The 17,154-nt window shown below is 43.5% G+C and overlaps 1 protein-coding gene across 1 annotated transcript in view; it reads left to right on the top strand.

Annotated features, from left to right (window-relative positions):
* The window catches only part of LOC137009725 (protein NLRC3-like), a 40,084-nt gene extending 26,308 nt beyond the window's left edge, over positions 1-13,776 (top strand). The window contains exons 10-11 of the mRNA XM_067372179.1: positions 12,051-12,097; positions 12,188-13,776. Of these exons, the coding sequence (XP_067228280.1) occupies positions 12,051-12,097; positions 12,188-12,795 (655 nt within the window). The 3' untranslated portion in view covers positions 12,796-13,776. The remainder of the gene's footprint in view (positions 1-12,050; positions 12,098-12,187) is intronic.
* The last annotated feature ends 3,378 nt before the right edge of the window (positions 13,777-17,154 follow it).

The following is a 17,154-nucleotide window of genomic DNA, read 5'->3' as shown; positions in this document are numbered from 1 at the left end:
ACCAATAAATTGAACTTTCTCATGCATGTCAACACATTGTTACAACACTAATTTAGTTTGCTTAAATTATAAGTGGTTTCTTGAAAATGTATAATTTTCCTTATAATTCCAAGCGAAAAGGTTTTTTTTTTAGAAGAAGAATTAGAAGGTTCTATCTGCGTTTGACCCATTACAAAAATCCCCATTTACAAATTTGAGAGGACTTTGATATTGTATATTTAAAATATATTTAAGCCGAGTTCAGATTGCACGATTTTCAAAGTAGTCGGGTCACTGTTCTTTTCACACTGCATGACTATCTAGGCCAGCATTCAGTCGCTGCTGTGTTCAAACTGCACGATGGATCGGCGATAGAAGGTTTCACACTGTATGACTTTACAATGGGAAGAATCGCCGACAACTCTGTCTGGCGCACAAACTACGTTTCACAACCAAACACGCGCGAGACGTGACAAGGAAACAACGCGATATCACGCGTTCAAGACCGGAGTTCTCACGTGAGACTGGCCCTGTGTCTCAATCAGCTCCCTAGCTCCCTAGGTCGTGAATCAGTATATAATGAAAGTGAATGTGGCCGATACCCTGATCAGTGTCCTGATTACTGAACTAGGGAGCTGATTGAGACACACGGTGGGATTATTATTAAAAATAGTAGCCCGCAAGAAGCTTGAAATATGAATTGCCTGTGCGCTGATTTGCAGCGAAAATAACATAAATAAAAGAAGAATATGGAGAAGGAAATGGTTGGGGAGATTGTGGATTGTGTTCTGCAACGACAGTTGGAACTAAATACATAACTTTTCAATGTGCTGCTGGATGGTCAAGCAAATGTTTGTGCTTTGTTTTTGTTTGATATAATTGTAATGTTTATGTGAATGAAGCCATGCTTGCTGATATTGTGGTCTATAACTTCCCGCTGCTCTGTATCTTGCTCTCTCATTGGCTGTCGGTCATCGCCGATGTAGTTTTCAGTCAGAACACTTTTCACACTGCAGGATTTTGAATCTCTGACAGGTCCAGATATTTAGCATGCCAAATATCTCACGGGTGTCAGCGACTGGTCGGCGACTCTCACACATCGCGTCTTTGCTCATTCACACTGCGTGATTGTCTCTCGCGTGAACAAGCACCGATTTGCCTGTGATTTCGGGCATTTGTCGGCGATTTCTCAAAACCTGTCGGCGAGCCAAAATCTGGGCTAAAATCGTGCAGTCTGAACTCGGCTTTAGGATCCCTGTCCTTTTCATGTTTGAAAGAAACTTGTTCCCTATATAGGTTTTGCTATATGGAATGCAAAATCTTTGAAGCTCAATATCTCAAAACTGCTCAGAACACAGATAGAACCTTTTAATTCCAAGGGGATGATATGTCTAAATAATATGTCTAAATAAATGTTTAATAGTTTATTAATCATTTACTTACACTTCCTGAATGATCTTATGAACCACTGACAACTCCTAAATAACTGTTATGTAAATAATGTAATACTTAATTTAGAAATGATAAATTGATTATAATAAAATATGAAAATACAATTATTAAACACATTATAGATATGCTTATAAATCAAGAATAAAACTGCTTACTAATGTCTATTAATGCTTTATAAGTGATAAATTCACTATTTACTAATGCTTAACTAATGCTTTATAGCGTGCAGTTATTATAAAGTGTTACCAGCAGGGATACTTTCCTAAATATTAATGTCCATTACGTTCATTTTATATTCTCTATAAAATGGATATGTTTGGGTTTAGGGATATAACATTTATTCATAAAATGGTAAAAGGGAAATTATACAGATATCTTTATGATATAAAAGATTTGTAAATATTTTAAGCATTTCTGCTGTAAAAGCCTAATATGTTTGCGTTTAAATGTCGCCAATTCATCAATGTTTTATCTTTCACCATTGATCTAAACGTACAAAAAAAAGTACATTTTGTGTCTGTAAAAGTTATGTATTAATACTTATATAACAATGAGACCATTAAATAAGTGCCTTAATTGAGGATATAACTTTTACTTTACAATAAGGGGTAAATGTCTATGTCTAGTAATGGTCTAGTAAAATGTCTAGTAATGGCTGTTTAGCCTTAATTATTGGCTTATTCTCATCAATAAACTTGAATATCACTCAATAAGCGCCATAATGAGAATTTAGCTTTTATTTTAGAATAGGGGGTCAAATTGCCTTTATTAGTACTGTATTAATGGCAGTTTAGCCTTAACCCTCTGGAGTCTGAGGCTGATTTTGGGCCCTGGAGAAGTTTTGACATGCCCTGACATTTGTGCTTTTATCAGTTGGTTATAAACATATTAATGACAAAAGTGTCATTACACTGTATTCAGCACAAACTAGGCTACCATAATATGTGAGGAACATGTATGTACATGTTTGTGTTTTTAAAGGAATAATGTTTATGCGTGGTTATTGAAAAAACAAAAAAAAAAGTAACTGAAACAATACCTAAAAATGCATACTAAATGTTTTTTCACAAGACTTTTGAGAATTGTATATTTTAGTGTAGAGTTTTTGCTTCAAAATGATGTGGAAATGATCCTCCCTACTCTGACACATAAAACATTGTATTGATTTTAAATTTCTAAGACACTTTTTGTTTAGGTAGGCCATATGCGAAGAGGTGTGACTCTTCATGAATAATGAAGTGATTTACACCTGGGGAGATTAAGACCCTGCCCCTAATGAGCCGCATAATGAGCCATTCAGTCAGGAATGTGACTGAGTCAACTAAGAAAATGCAAAGACAAGACATATCATTGTTTTTTTTCTTTTTTATTTAAAATAAAGTTAACAATATAATCCACATATAAACTAGGGTCAAAGGCACATTTTTTGTGTATACAGGCAAATAAAGGTAAGGTTTATAAAAAAAAGCCCACTTTTACACCCTATACATAACCTGCTTGATCACATATAGATAATCTTTGCAGCCCAATGGTCAGTGAGAGGTGGTGAACAGAGAATCTGAACAGTCACACATCTGTGCGCCATTTTTGAAAACAGTTCAACTGAAGACACAAGTAAATGTCACATGCCTGGCATTTCCAAGGTGTGTCTTGCCTTTTTACCAAGCTGTACTTTGCAAAGCATGCAGTTCCGATGACCAGCGGTGGCATTATTCCTTGCATCTGATGTCAGCTCTGCTCCTGGAACCGGTACATGGTCACTTTTGGTCCGTTTTGGAGCTGCTTTCTGTGACGACACACCACAGAGCTCTGCAAATATATTATCATCAAATATGAATCTTATTAATATTATCATCAAATATTATCATCAAATATGATGATTTGCTACTTATGAAACATTTCTGAACAATTGTAAACAATAAATGTTTCTTGAGCTGCAAATCATCATATTAGAATGATTTCTGAAGGATCATGCGACACTGAAGACTGGAGTAATGATGCTGGACATCACAAGAATAAACGACTTTGTGAAATATATTCAAATAGAAAACAGTTATTTTAAATTGTAATAATATTTCACAATATTACTGTTTTTACTGTATTTTTAATTGAATAAATGCAGCCTTGGTGAGCAGACGAAACTTATTTTAAAAACATGAAAAATCTTACAGATTTCAATATAGGCCTACCATATAGTGGGTAAAAGTGTACTTACTCAACTGTGTTGCTGCGTGCCCTCCTTAGTGGGAATTGCAGGTGAATGTGAGAGTGATGGATCCACATTCCTAAAAAAAAATGTAAAAAAAAAACCCTGTTATTATTAGCATATAAGATAATACTCTCATACCATTAGCTATGCATAACTGACAGGAAAGTAACAGGTATACAAGCATGCTGTATATGTCTGTCAATTGGCCATTACCGGACAAAGTGTGCGAATGTGTAAACGTTTACAGTCTGCTATATCAGTTAGCACATTTAGCAAATAGCAACATGTTCGCGCATTTCACAACCAAGCATATTTTAGCACATTCACGCCTATCATATACGGTACTTAGATACGCTATATATATATTTATAGATAGATGTAAATATAAGGCAAATATAGATGTACGCTTGTATATAAAAAAAAAACACGTCAAATAATTTGAGTATATCAACAGAAAAGCATTCTATTTATAAGCATTTTTATGAGATAAAGTTATATATATATATATATATATATATATATATATATATATATATATATATATATATAGATAGATAGATAGATAGATAGATAGATAGAAGTAAATATAAGGCAAATATAGATGTACGCTTATATAAATAATTTAAGTAGGCCCTATATCAACAGAAAAGCATTCTATTTATAAGCGTTTTTATGAGATAAAGTTATATATATAGTTATATAGATAGATGTAAATATAAGGCAAAATATATGTACGCTTATATAGAAAAAAAAACACGTCAAATAATTTAAGTAAAACTAAATCACTTACTCATCAGAAACTGTATCTTCAGCTGGATCAAGTCGCTCTTCAAAATGCAGACGTTCATCGTCAGAGTCGTGTTCTTCTTCCGAGGAAAGAGTGAACTTCCTCACTGTCCAGGACCATCTGAAGAGCCTGCTCACCTGTGTAGTGTGCCATCTTCCAAACGCGAAGGACAGCGAATGAATCTGATGAAACTTGATGCTTTTTAAGACGCTGTTAGGGGCGTTTACAGTTTGCATAAATCGCCTCAGCACATTATCTTATGAATAGAGCGCTCTGCGCGTGGGCGGGCACACATTAAAGATAATTAGGTCAGACAGGAGAAACAGTACCTCTCTTTACTTTTATACTGATTACATAAAGGGAGAATATTTGTTTTAGAATTTATTTGTTTTGTTTAAAAGTAGACACTTAAAGCTTTCCAAAGACATATCTCTCATGTCCATGTAGCATGTATAAGCCATCTATTTTAGTTACTTTTAGTGACGTTTTAGAACGATGTTTGCAGAGACGGAGACGGCAGGACAGCACACCCTGTATATTTTATTTATTTTTAAAAAGCACAAAGTTTTATTTTGATTGTGAGTGTACACAAAAAAAAGAAGACATTCTATAGTTTCAATTGATATATTACTTATGTCTCTATGACAAAAAATGACGGAGTATTTTAAGTCTGTTTTGCTGCAATGTGAAAAAAAAACTGCAAAACGCGCCGGCGCGTTTTTAGACCTCAGAGTGTTAATTATTGGCTTATTCTGGTCAATAAACTTGTATATCACCAAAGACAATAGAATAACACAAGACGCGTCACTCGTATTATTATAAATAGGAGAAAGTGCAACGTGCAATATGGCATAATAAGCCCCGTCTTCTAAATAAGAAGCAATCGCCAATTGGTAAAGTCATCACGTCACTGCAGCGGCCATTAGAAGCTCCTGTTTCTATTGAAACAGTCAGAAGCGCGCCTCCGAAATGAGACACAAGAGACGCGCATTTAGGACTGCGCATGTGCATTACCTTGATCCAGCCTGAAAAATACAGTTTTTTATCATGATTTAATCGAAAGCTTGGCAAACAGCTTTAGAGAATTTGATGTTTCCCCATTCAAAGAGATAGGAGCTGCACTTGGATGCCCGGGAGGCGTTTCAAAGATGACCGCCGAGTGAAATGACTTGGCTAAAAGGGACTTTGATATCACTCAATAAGTGCCATAATTAATGTGGATATACCTTTCACTTTGGGGGTCAAATTGTCTTTATTATACTATTTTAGCAATTTATAGCTGCAAAACCACCAGTAATTAAGCATAATTACTAGTTTATTGTTCGGTTAACTTAATAGAATGACACAGAAATATCACTACACAAAAATAATATATGGCTTAATAAGTTGTAGATAATGACTAAAAGGTGTTTACTGTAAATTCAGTTAATCATTAATTACTAGGTTACTTTTGTTTATTTATAGCATAAATGTGTTTCCCTTTCGATACTTCACTCGTACTGCGTATGGGGAAAGGTCTCCCTTTTTCCCCGCTGCTGAAGCCTTTTTCAATAACGCAGTGTAACTGCACCGTCATTGGTTCACTCATAGACAAGTTGTTGAACCAATGACGGCGCGGCATAGCTGCGCGGCCTATGGCGACAAAGCGCGCAAATATTCCCGCCGAAATGGGCGGGGTTAAGGGCTATATAAGCAGGCGTTTCGCCATAGGATTTCAGTGTTTTTCTCCTTCAGTGACGACCTCATCATCTCCTCGCTGATCTCCGCCTGAAGCCGAGAAGCTCGCCGCCTTCCTGACTGCTCTCGCCGCCGTCTGAAGAGGCTCCCGCAGCGGACTCGCCTGGACTCGCCGGACTGAGGACAGCGCCGGTGCCCTCTCCGACTGCAGCGTCAGCGCCGTCGCCGAGTCGCCGCCTCCCGCTTCCCGCTCCCGGCCGCTTCCTGTGTGTCCCCTGCCGCCATCCGGCGCGCCGTCTTGAGAGCTTCACCGCGGCTTAACGCCGCTCTAAAAGAGCGTATTTCAGCGGTTTTCACCGCTTCTAGAGCTTCCGCGGCCCTCGCCGCTCTAAAAGAGCCACCCAAGTGCCGTTTTCACGGCAACGGCGTCTTCTCAGATGCCCCGCCACTCGTGTGGCACGTGCAGGGCCCCCCTGCACGACTGTGATGGTCACAGCGAGTGCGTCGCTTGCCTGGGCAAGCCCCATGCAGACGGCGTGCTCGCTGGGGACTCATGCCCGCACTGCGAGTGCATGAGTCTCAGTTCCCTGCGCTCGCGGGTCGCCTTCTTCACAGAGGGTGATCTCGCCGCTCGCGCCCTCCCGTCTCCTTCCTCCCGCGAGCCGGCTAGGAAGAGACAGCGGGGCAGAGCGACCCAGCGCCAGGAGATAGGCGAGCTCACGCCGGCCCAGCTCCCGCGTGCCTCGCCCTCTCCTCCGAGGGAACCCTCTCCCGTCCTGTTCTCTCGGCCTGAGCAGCGTCCCTCTGCGGAAGCGAGTGACCTCGTCTCATTCGGTGGAACAGACGACGAGCAGGACGACTCCATGTCTCTTGCGGCTTCCGAAGCAGAAGTGTGGGCTGGCGAATCGGACGATCCCGCCCCCCCGCCTCCCTTGGAGCCCATTGAACATGGCCAGGGCATGGATGCCGAGCTCTTCCGCATCCTATCCAGAGCCGTAGAAGAGCTGGACCTCGACTGGGCCCCACCTGAGGAGCCGTCGCGCAGTCGCCTTGACGAGTGGTTCCTGCCTGCCCGCCGCCAAGCCCCTCGCCAGCGAGCAGCGCCCTTTTTTCCCGAGGTCCACGAGGAGCTGACGAAGTCGTGGCGCGCTCCGTACTCCGCCCGCCTTCATACCACGCACCGCTCCGCCCTCACTGCCGTCGACGGCGCCGAGGAAAAGGGATACGAGCACCTGCCACCCCTTGACGAAGCAGTGGCTGCTCACCTCTGCCCTCCCGCGGCTGTGGGATGGAAAGCTAAGAGGTCACTCCCTTCCAAGCCCTGCCGGACTACTTCCACCTTAGCTGGTCGAGCTTACACTTCGGCAGGACAGGCCGCTTCTGCGCTACACTCCATGGCCATATTCCAAGTCTTCCAGGCCAAACTCCTCCGCTCTCTGGACGAGTCTGGGATTGACGCGCCGGCTTTCAAGGACCTTCGCGGCGCTACTGACCTTGCCCTGCGAGCCACGAAGGCTACGGCTCAGGCCATCGGCCGTTCCATGGCCAGCCTGGTAGTGTTGGAGCGCCACCTGTGGCTTAACTTGACGGAGATCAAGGACAATGACAAGACGGCCTTCTTAGACGCCCCGGTCTCTCCCTCTGGTCTCTTCGGCCCTGCAGTGGATGGCTTCACTGAACGCTTCACAGCGGCACAGAAATCGTCTCAGGCCATGAGACATTTCCTGCCCAAGCGCTCCAGCTCTGCTTCCAGCCGCCCCAGGACTGCGTCGGCTCAGCAGCACAAGCCCGCTCCACCTGCAGCACCGCAGTCAGCGCCACCTAAGGAGCAACGCCAGCGCTCGCGCTCTGCCAAGCGCCATCCCTTCCCGAGACGCCAGGGACCCCGGCCCAATATTGTGCTGGACCCGGTGCCTCCGAAGTCATCCTGATCTGCCAGGAAGGAAGAGGATGGGGAATCGTCCCGTCGCGACCGGACCACCCCAAAAGCTCCCACGAACATTTTCCCCTCCGCCTCGTTTAAATCCGGGCGTGGGAAACATGTTTCAAGTGACAACTGGGCCCACAACTGTTGTGCCCACTCCAAACGCCGTTTTCACGGCAAACAAATTTTTATATCATCTAAAAGAGCAAATTTCCTCTTCCGCTACTCTCGGTGTACAACCCCCTCAGCGGCGGTCTGTCACACGATATCATTCAACCCCTTGCCACTCGGGCCGAGGCTTGGCAGGCCATCCCCGATGTGTCAGATTGGGTCATGGGGATCGTAACTCAGGGTTACTCGCTCCAGTTTGCACGCCGGCCCCCTCGCTTCGGCGGGGTGCTTCAAACTTTGGTCAATCCGGACGACGCCCATGTCCTCCGAGCCGAAGTCATGACGTTGCTAAGAAAAGGAGCTGTGGAAATAGTTCCCCCCGCGGAAAGCGAGTCAGGCTTCTACAGCCGCTATTTTCTGGTCCCCAAGAAAGATGGTGGTCTCAGACCCATCCTGGATCTCAGACTTTTGAATCATTCCCTCATGAGACGGAAGTTCAAAATGCTGACACTGAAACAGATCCTCGCGCACATCTGCCCCGAGGACTGGTTCTGCTCGCTGGACCTGAAGGATGCGTATTTTCACATCCAGATAGCCCCTCGTCACAGACGATTCTTGAGATTCGCATACGAGGGAGTGGCATACCAATATACGGTCCTGCCCTTCGGGCTGTCTCTGGCTCCTCGCACTTTCACCAAGTGCATGGACGCGGCACTTTCCCCTCTCAGACAGGCGGGAATCCGAGTCCTGAATTATCTCGACGACTGGCTCATTCTAGCCCGTTCGCGAGTCGAGCTGGAACACCACAGATCCGTGCTCCTCAGCCATTTACAATGCCTGGGTCTCAGGGTCTTCCGGGTTCCTCCCAGCGCTTGGCGGCACGGCCGCCTTCGCCTCAAGGTCAATCAGGCCTGTCTTCTAGCCCTGAAACCTTGGACGAACCCTGTATGGTTCAAGCGCGGAGTGCCCTTACAGGCGGTCTCACGAAGGACGGTGCTAGCAACAGACGCCTCCGACTCGGGTTGGGGCGCTGTGTGCGACGGCAGACCGGCCTTCGGCTCATGGAGCCAAGAGCAAAGCCTTCTGCACATCAACTGTCTAGAGATGCTAGCAGTGATGAAGGCCCTTCAGTTCTTTCAGGCTCATTTGACAGGGCGTCACGTTCTAGTCCAATCGGACAGTATGACAGTGGTGTCATATTTAAACCACCAGGGCGGTCTCTCGTCCAGCCGCTTATGCGCTCTGGCGAAACGTCTACTGGAATGGGCTCTTCCGAGGCTTCAGTCGCTCAGAGCGACTCATGTTCCTGGCAGGAACAATCTGGGTGCAGATATGCTGTCACGGAGCAACGTCCCCTCCGACGAGTGGACGCTCCATCCCCAGGTTGTCCTCAGGATTTGGGAGCTCTTCGGGAAGGCAAAGATAGACCTCTTCGCCTCAGAAGACAACTCTCATTGCCCAACATTTTTCTCGAAGAAGGTCGACGCTCTGGCCCATTCATGGCCCAGCACGCTCCTTTACGCTTTTCCTCCGATCGCCCTGATCCCTCAGGTCATCAGGCGCATCAGAGAAGACCAACACAGAGTCCTTCTAGTGGCCCCGCTCTGGAGGAACCAGATTTGGTCCTCGGAGCTGTTCAAGCTCTCTCTGAGAGCCCCGTGGCCGATCCCCCTGAGACGGGACCTCCTCTCTCAGGCGAACAGGGCAATCTGGCACCCACAGCCAGAGCTCTGGGCTCTGCACCTCTGGTCCCTCGATGGGAGCCTACTAACCTCCCCAGGGACGTCCTAAATACCATTTCTCAGGCTAGAGCGCCGTCCACGAGACGCCTCTACGACCAGAAATGGTCGGTCTTTGCTGACTGGTGTTCGTCACGCAACATAGACCCAATGGAGAGTGACGTATCTTCTATACTGTCTTTCCTCCAAGAACGCTTGGAAATGGGGCGCACCCCTTCCACGCTCAAGGTTTACGTAGCAGCCATTGCAGCGTTCCATGCTCCTATTGCTGGCCAATCAGTGGGACGAAACGGACTTGTCATCCGTTTCCTGAGGGGCGCTAGGCGATTGAATCCTCCTCGCCCCCTCACCGTTCCCTCCTGGGACCTGTCTTTGGTCCTCAGGGCCTTTAAAAGGAGCCCCATTTGAACCAATGGGCTCAGTCGACCTCAGGCCATTGACGCTAAAAACCGCCTTGCTGTTAGCACTGGCCTCGGTTAAGCGTGTTGGCGATTTGCAGGCCCTCTCTGTGAGCCCTGCTTGCCTCGAATTCGGGCCTGGAGACTCTAAGGTCGTTCTGAAACCCAGGCATGGCTACGTCCCTAAGGTGCTCTCAACGCCGTTTAGAGCTCAGGTCATCTCGCTCTCTGCTCTGCCCCCTTCGACGGAAGAGCAAGGGCTGGAGTTACTCTGCCCTGTCAGGGCATTGAGGACCTACATAGAGCGATCGCAGTCTTTCAGACAGTCAGATCAGCTCTTTGTCTGTTTTGGAGGCCGCACCAAAGGATCTCCGGTCTCAAAACAGCGCATTTCTCAGTGGATAGTGGACGCTATTACGCTGTGCTACTCCTCACTGGGAGCCAAATGCCCCATAGGAGTCAGAGCCCACTCCACTAGAGGGATGGCCTCCTCATGGGCTTGGTCCAACGGAGTTTCCATCCAAGACATCTGTGTGGCGGCCGGCTGGTCTTCGCCGTCCACCTTTGTCAGGTTTTACCATCTCGATGTCCCGACCTTACAGGCTCGAGTCCTTTCAGTGTGATTAGCGGCCTCAGATGAGCTCCGCCTCACGCTATCATGGAAATAAATTTCCTCTAAGTGTAACGCAAGGGTTCGGTAAGGGCTTGCCCTCTCGCTTGTCTTTTTGGCCCCCTCTCAGGTGTCCAAACTTCAAGCTATATCGTTCCCAGCCGTGGCACGGCGTGGTTGAATTCGTTCCCCATACGCAGTACGAGTGAAGTATCGAAAGGGAACGTACTCGGTTACTAACGTAACCTCGGTTCCCTGAGATACGGAACGAGTACTGCGATACTTGCCGTGCCACGAGGCTGCGGCTCAGGGTCGTCGCTTCAGTCGAATGACACTGAAATCCTATGGCGAAACGCCTGCTTATATAGCCCTTAACCCCGCCCATTTCGGCGGGAATATTCGCGCGCTTTGTCGCCATAGGCCGCGCAGCTATGCCGCGCCGTCATTGGTTCAACATCTTGTCTATGAGTGAACCAATGACGGTGCAGTTACACTGCGTTATTGAAAAAGGCTTCAGCAGCGGGGAAAAAGGGAGACCTTTCCCCATACGCAGTACTCGTTCCGTATCTCAGGGAACCGAGGTTACGTTAGTAACCGAGTACGATCTTTCAAATGTTTAATATTTTGTAAATAATGTCTAATATGCACTACTATATGTTAAGCATGGACACAGTAGTAATTAATGATTAACTAATGAATAATTTAGGACCCTTAAAATAAAGTGTTACCAAAAAGTGCAAATATTTAAAGTTTTCCGAGGCCAAACAATGAGGGGTCCTGACTAAGAGTCAGTATGTGACGAGTTGGGAGTGAGAACGTGTTGACTTATATCATGGTAGGAGGCTGTCGTCTCATTTTGCGCTATCCAAACTGTTTATTTCGGCAGCCCCATCCTTTTACAGGCAAATTAAGAGGCACTGGGATAAGTCATTCTCCCATTATAAAGTGGCCTTTCCCTTGGAGCTATTGGGTGTCAACCATTTACACCTGAGTCAATGAACAGCGTTGTTCTTAGCCTGAGGCTTCCTGCTACGGTGTTAAATGTGTCTGCTTCTTAGACTTTGTGAAATCTTGGTGAATAGGAAGTTTTTTTAATAGAAAAGTATATTTATAAAGTTCTTATTGAGCTACAAAACCAGAAAGTGGATTTCTTTGTTTTTACAGTGTAAATCATCTTGAAGAGGTCATGATTACAGCAGGACTACGCAAGTGTAAGTCTAGATGAACACCAACACACACACCATTTGCCATTGCTTTTTTCTGTTTAAAATGTTCCCTCTAATGTTTCCTCTTGTGTTCAGATGCCTGTAATCTCACACTGGATCCAAACACAGTAAACATTCTTCTCTGTCTGTCTGAGGATAATAGAAAGGTGACACGTTTGGAGCAGCAACAGCCATATCCTGATCATCCAGATAGATTTGATTACTTTCCTCAGGTTATGTGTAGAGAGAGTCTGTCAGGGCGCTGCTACTGGGAGGCTGAATGGAGTGGGTGGAGGGGGGGCGTTATATCAGTGGTACATAAAGGAATGAGAAGGAAAGGAGGAAGTGACGATTGCAGGTTTGGATTTAATGAAAATTCCTGGAGTCTTGATTGCTCTGATGGCACTTTCACTGTCTGGCACAACAAAAATAGCTCTGACATTCCTGCCCCTTACCCCTCTAAGAGAGTAGGAGTGTATCTGGACTGGTCAGTCGGCACTCTGTCCTTCTACAGCATCTCTGATGCACACACACTCACACACTTGTGCACATTTCACTCCACATTCACTGAACCCCTCTGTGCTGGATTTAGGGTTTTTATTGATTCCTCATTATCTCTGTGTAAGTTTGAACAGCCTCCAAACACTGTTAATCTTGTAAAGAAATTACAGAGGAAAATGGTTGCATTTTTTCATAAACAGTAAAGACAACACAGAAAATAAGAATCATGACAATTAAACATTTGAATTTTAATTAAAACATTAAAAAACACCACTATGATCAGAAAGAATATAAAAAATCCAGAAAGAATATAAGTTTCTTATAAGCCGTTCAATAAAAGAAGTTGAGCTGAATGAACACCAGTAAACACAATATATGAGATTATTCAGATATACACATTGAAAATCTGCACAAAAGGTCACAACTGCACACATAAACTTGAACTGGTAAATTAACTACTAGTAATTTACTACTTCTATTACAATAATATATGGCTAATTTTGAGAGCTCACATTTTTACAAGGGCAGGGTTGATGTGTTTTTATTTTAATTAATTTTTGTTATTTAGGTTTTAACATATCTGAATAATTGGTTTAATTCTGAACTTCTTTTGTTGATTAAAATTGGATGCCATTGTAACGGATGGGCAAGGATAAGGCTAGGGCCAATCCAAGTGCACACACAGATTTAATAAAGTCAAATAACAGATAATCCAGACTGTGAAACAGGCAAATAGTCCACATGAGGATGACAGCAGAAATCCAGAAAACGCAAAGAAAACAAGACTTTCCAAAAACCCCCAACCGAACACATGAACACCACCAACGACTGACAAAAGCAAAAGAGAAACACAAGGGTTATATATACACAAGGAAACAAGCTAAACAAGGTAACAAGATGGAGTGGCCAATAGGAAACACCTGGAGAAACTAATCAACATGAAAAACTACAAAGAACTACAAAACATGGCACAAGACAGGGAAACACAGACTGGAAACATGGCAGCCATTTTATTTTGAGTACAAAATTAATTAATATGATATGACTAAATATTGACTGAATTTAAGCCAATCAGCATCTTGTGCTTGTGCGCATAATGCTTTTTGTGAAGCCCTGATGTTTTTTTATACCTCTTTATCACATTTTGATGTATGGTAAAAACATTTTCATCAGTAAAACAATTGGGAGCAGGAATTATGCTTAATACTTCAGATGCTGTTATCCAGATTTAATGTTTCTTTCTAAAAGTTAAGCATTTTCTCATTTCCTTGTATATTGTTGCTGTTTTCTATTTTCATTTTCTTGTTTCAATAATGTTTAATATAGTTTTATCTAAAATGATGTTTGTTTTTGACATTTATCAACATATATTTGAAGGAACTTTAAGAAATTCAAATAAAAAAGTGCAGCTCTTCCTCATTTTCAAGAATGAGTTTGTACCAAGAAAAACATATTTAAAAGTACACATAAAAAGGTGTTGAGCAATTATTGTAAGCAATGAACAGTACTAAATGTTAAATATATGACTGTTGAAAAGAAACAAAGTGTGAGGTTGCTTGTTTAATGTTCATTGTATTGTATTCTATTTTTTTTTTTTGTTTGTTTGTTTTGTTTTACATTATTTTCTATCAAGGACTTTTATTTTGGTGTCGAGTCCTCTGGGAGGAAGAGGTAATGTGAAGGGGAGGTGCTAGAGTAGAGTGTGTGCGGGCACGAAGTGAGGTGTTGCTCTCTTCCCCAGTTGTAATATTCTGCTCAAGAAAAGTTATTAGCCATTAATATTTCAAGTCCATCGTCTTTATTTAAGTCAACCACGAAGATCTTTTTCCGTTGTCCTGATTGTTTTCAGTGGCATCAGCTCAGGGAAGATGTGTGTCTGGCTGGGCAGTGCTCTGGATTTACAACCTAGAAATTCCTCAAATAAGCTTTATAAGCTTGGCCAATTGGATCATTACTGGATCATCCCAACAATCGGAAAATGGTTGTAGAATCATTCAGACTCACATCCACCTACTAGAGTGCCCATGATCTCCACTAGAGGCAATCCTCCCAACTCTTGTGCTATTTTATCATGGACTATATTTCCCATAACCCACTGCCTGGACTCATTATGCTTGATTATATTCAGCTGTGTCTCATTTCCTTGTTAACTCCGCCTATATAAGCCATGTGTGTTCTGTCATTCTTAGCAAATACACAATATCAAATGGACCAGGGGTCTCATTTATAAAGCGTGCATACGCACAAAATGGGGCTGGAAACGTACGTACGCCAGTTCCCATGCAAAAGTTGTGATCTATAAAAACAAACTTGACGGGAGAATGTGCGCACCTTTAAGCAAACTTTGAGCCGTGCGTGCGCACATTCTGGAGACAAAAGTGATATGAATTGAGATAGTAGATGTGCTTCATTCGATCACTTTCCAGTGACACGCTGTTTTAATGACAGCGAGGAGTGCTGGGACCACAATAATTCCTCTTTGAACTAAACTGCAGATGTTATGACAAAATATTTTTTCGAGAATGACGATCAGTGATGCACACTTAACTTAGATATTATAGAAGACACTGCTGGTGGTCAAACGGTCCGTTGTCCAGTTTGAATAGGTCCAGTGATAATATCTTACTGTATAACCGCAGCTGCAGGAGGTGTTGATGTCGTGTGAAGGATCTTCAAACAGTTACCACTGTATATTTTTAAAATACTTTGTCAGTGACACGCCGAGTCAGACGATTGTATTTACACTGCAATAAATAAGTAGGCCGGTCTGTTTCCACTAAAAATAGCCTATACACTTCCTAAAAGATATGTTCACCTCATCAGCATAACTGCATAAATTTCATTTGAATTGTTTAAAACTATTAAAATATTATCTGGCCAGTGGAAATGAATGAATTAGCTCTATTCTAAAACCTTTATCTTAAGTATTTTATATAATTTTGTTTTTATAGATATTTTGATATATTTATTCTAAAACGGAAAATGTATGGAAATGATATGCAGATGAAGTTATGCATAGTAAAACTATGCATCATAAGCTCCATATATGGTGATTTCAGGGAGGAGACAGTGTGGAGATGCACGTACGCACAATATTCCGCTGACTGGGATTTATAAAAGGATTTGTGCGCAGGTTGTGGCGAACGCATGGTTTTATAAATCTGATTTTTTTTGTGCGTACGCAAAATCTAGCTTTTGCGCATACGTACACTTTTAGGATGAAATCTATGCAAAGTTTTATAAATGAGACCCCAGGTCCATGATGATCTGGAGTTCACTCAGCTGCTGGATCTGTAAACGGTGAACTCTGTAATGTGTACTGTTCAGAGACATGACCAGGAGATCCAAACACAGCTTTGAGTGTAATCCATAATTGTAGCCAATTTAACATGCATAAGGTCAAAACTACAGGGTAAACAATCCAGATAACGACAAAGGTCCAAGGCACAGGAAAACAGGATTATCCAAGGAGACATCCTGAATTGCAGTGAAACACTAACATTCAATAAGAATTTGCAAAGTCTGACAAAACACACAGGGCTTAAAGGTGCTAAAGAGGATGTTTTGTTTTATACATTTTTGCACTATTACTTGAAACTGTCTTTACTAACTGATAAAAGACTAATTATTAGGTGCACTGAAAGGAATAATATTAGGTAGGTAGGGCCTTAAAAACATCAGCCAATCGTTTCCGCGATTATTGGCCCTCTGGCTTGTCAATCACTGCCATGACGTTCCTTGTGAGAGACGTGCGTGACTGCGCGCTCCAGTAACTTTCCACACTCCACAGGCGCCGCATGCAATGTTTTTGTCAGGAGACAGGAGTAACAACTGCAGATTATGAGTTACCTGCGGTGAGTCCGACATAATGAATCCACTAACACGACACAGCGAATGCCGGTGGTAAACAAACACTCGTGCGCTCATTTCAAACTCACTAACAGTCTTTGGTTTCTCAGTCAACGAAAAGATCCTCTGTATCACCTTTAAATAAGCAAACATGAATGAGGTAATCATACACAGGTGGCAGGAATGAGAGCATAATGAGTCCAGGCAATGAATCCTGGGAAATGCAGTTTAAGAAGACATGAGGAGTGCCCTCTGGTGGCTATCAGGTGACAGGTGTGACATGGACAGTAGATACATATAGAAAGCAACATTTCATCGATGTCCAGGATGCCTATACCTCCCAGTTAATTTACCAGTTGAAGCATCTGGAATTGAAACATGAATAAAAACATATTATATTTTGAGCTGATTTTGAAACATGCCGTAGAGAATGACGTGCCTTTAAGTCAGGGGTGTCCAATCCTGCTCCTGAAGGGCCACTGTCCTGCAGAGTTTAGCTCCAACCCAAGTAAACAAACCTGAGCCAGCTAATCAAGGTTTTTAGGCATAAAGGAAACTTCCAGGCAGGTATGTTAAGGTAAGTTGGAACTAAACTCTGCAGGACAGAGTTTGAACACCACTGATTTAAGTGATCTCTAGGAACAGGATTGGGCACTTAGGATCTACCTACCTGCAGAGTTCAGATCCAACCCTGATCCAACACACCTCTCTGT

Source organism: Chanodichthys erythropterus, chromosome 20 (assembly GCF_024489055.1).
Source record: "Chanodichthys erythropterus isolate Z2021 chromosome 20, ASM2448905v1, whole genome shotgun sequence".
Lineage (NCBI taxonomy): Eukaryota > Metazoa > Chordata > Actinopteri > Cypriniformes > Xenocyprididae > Chanodichthys > Chanodichthys erythropterus.
This window is presented reverse-complemented; position numbering and strand designations above follow the sequence as displayed.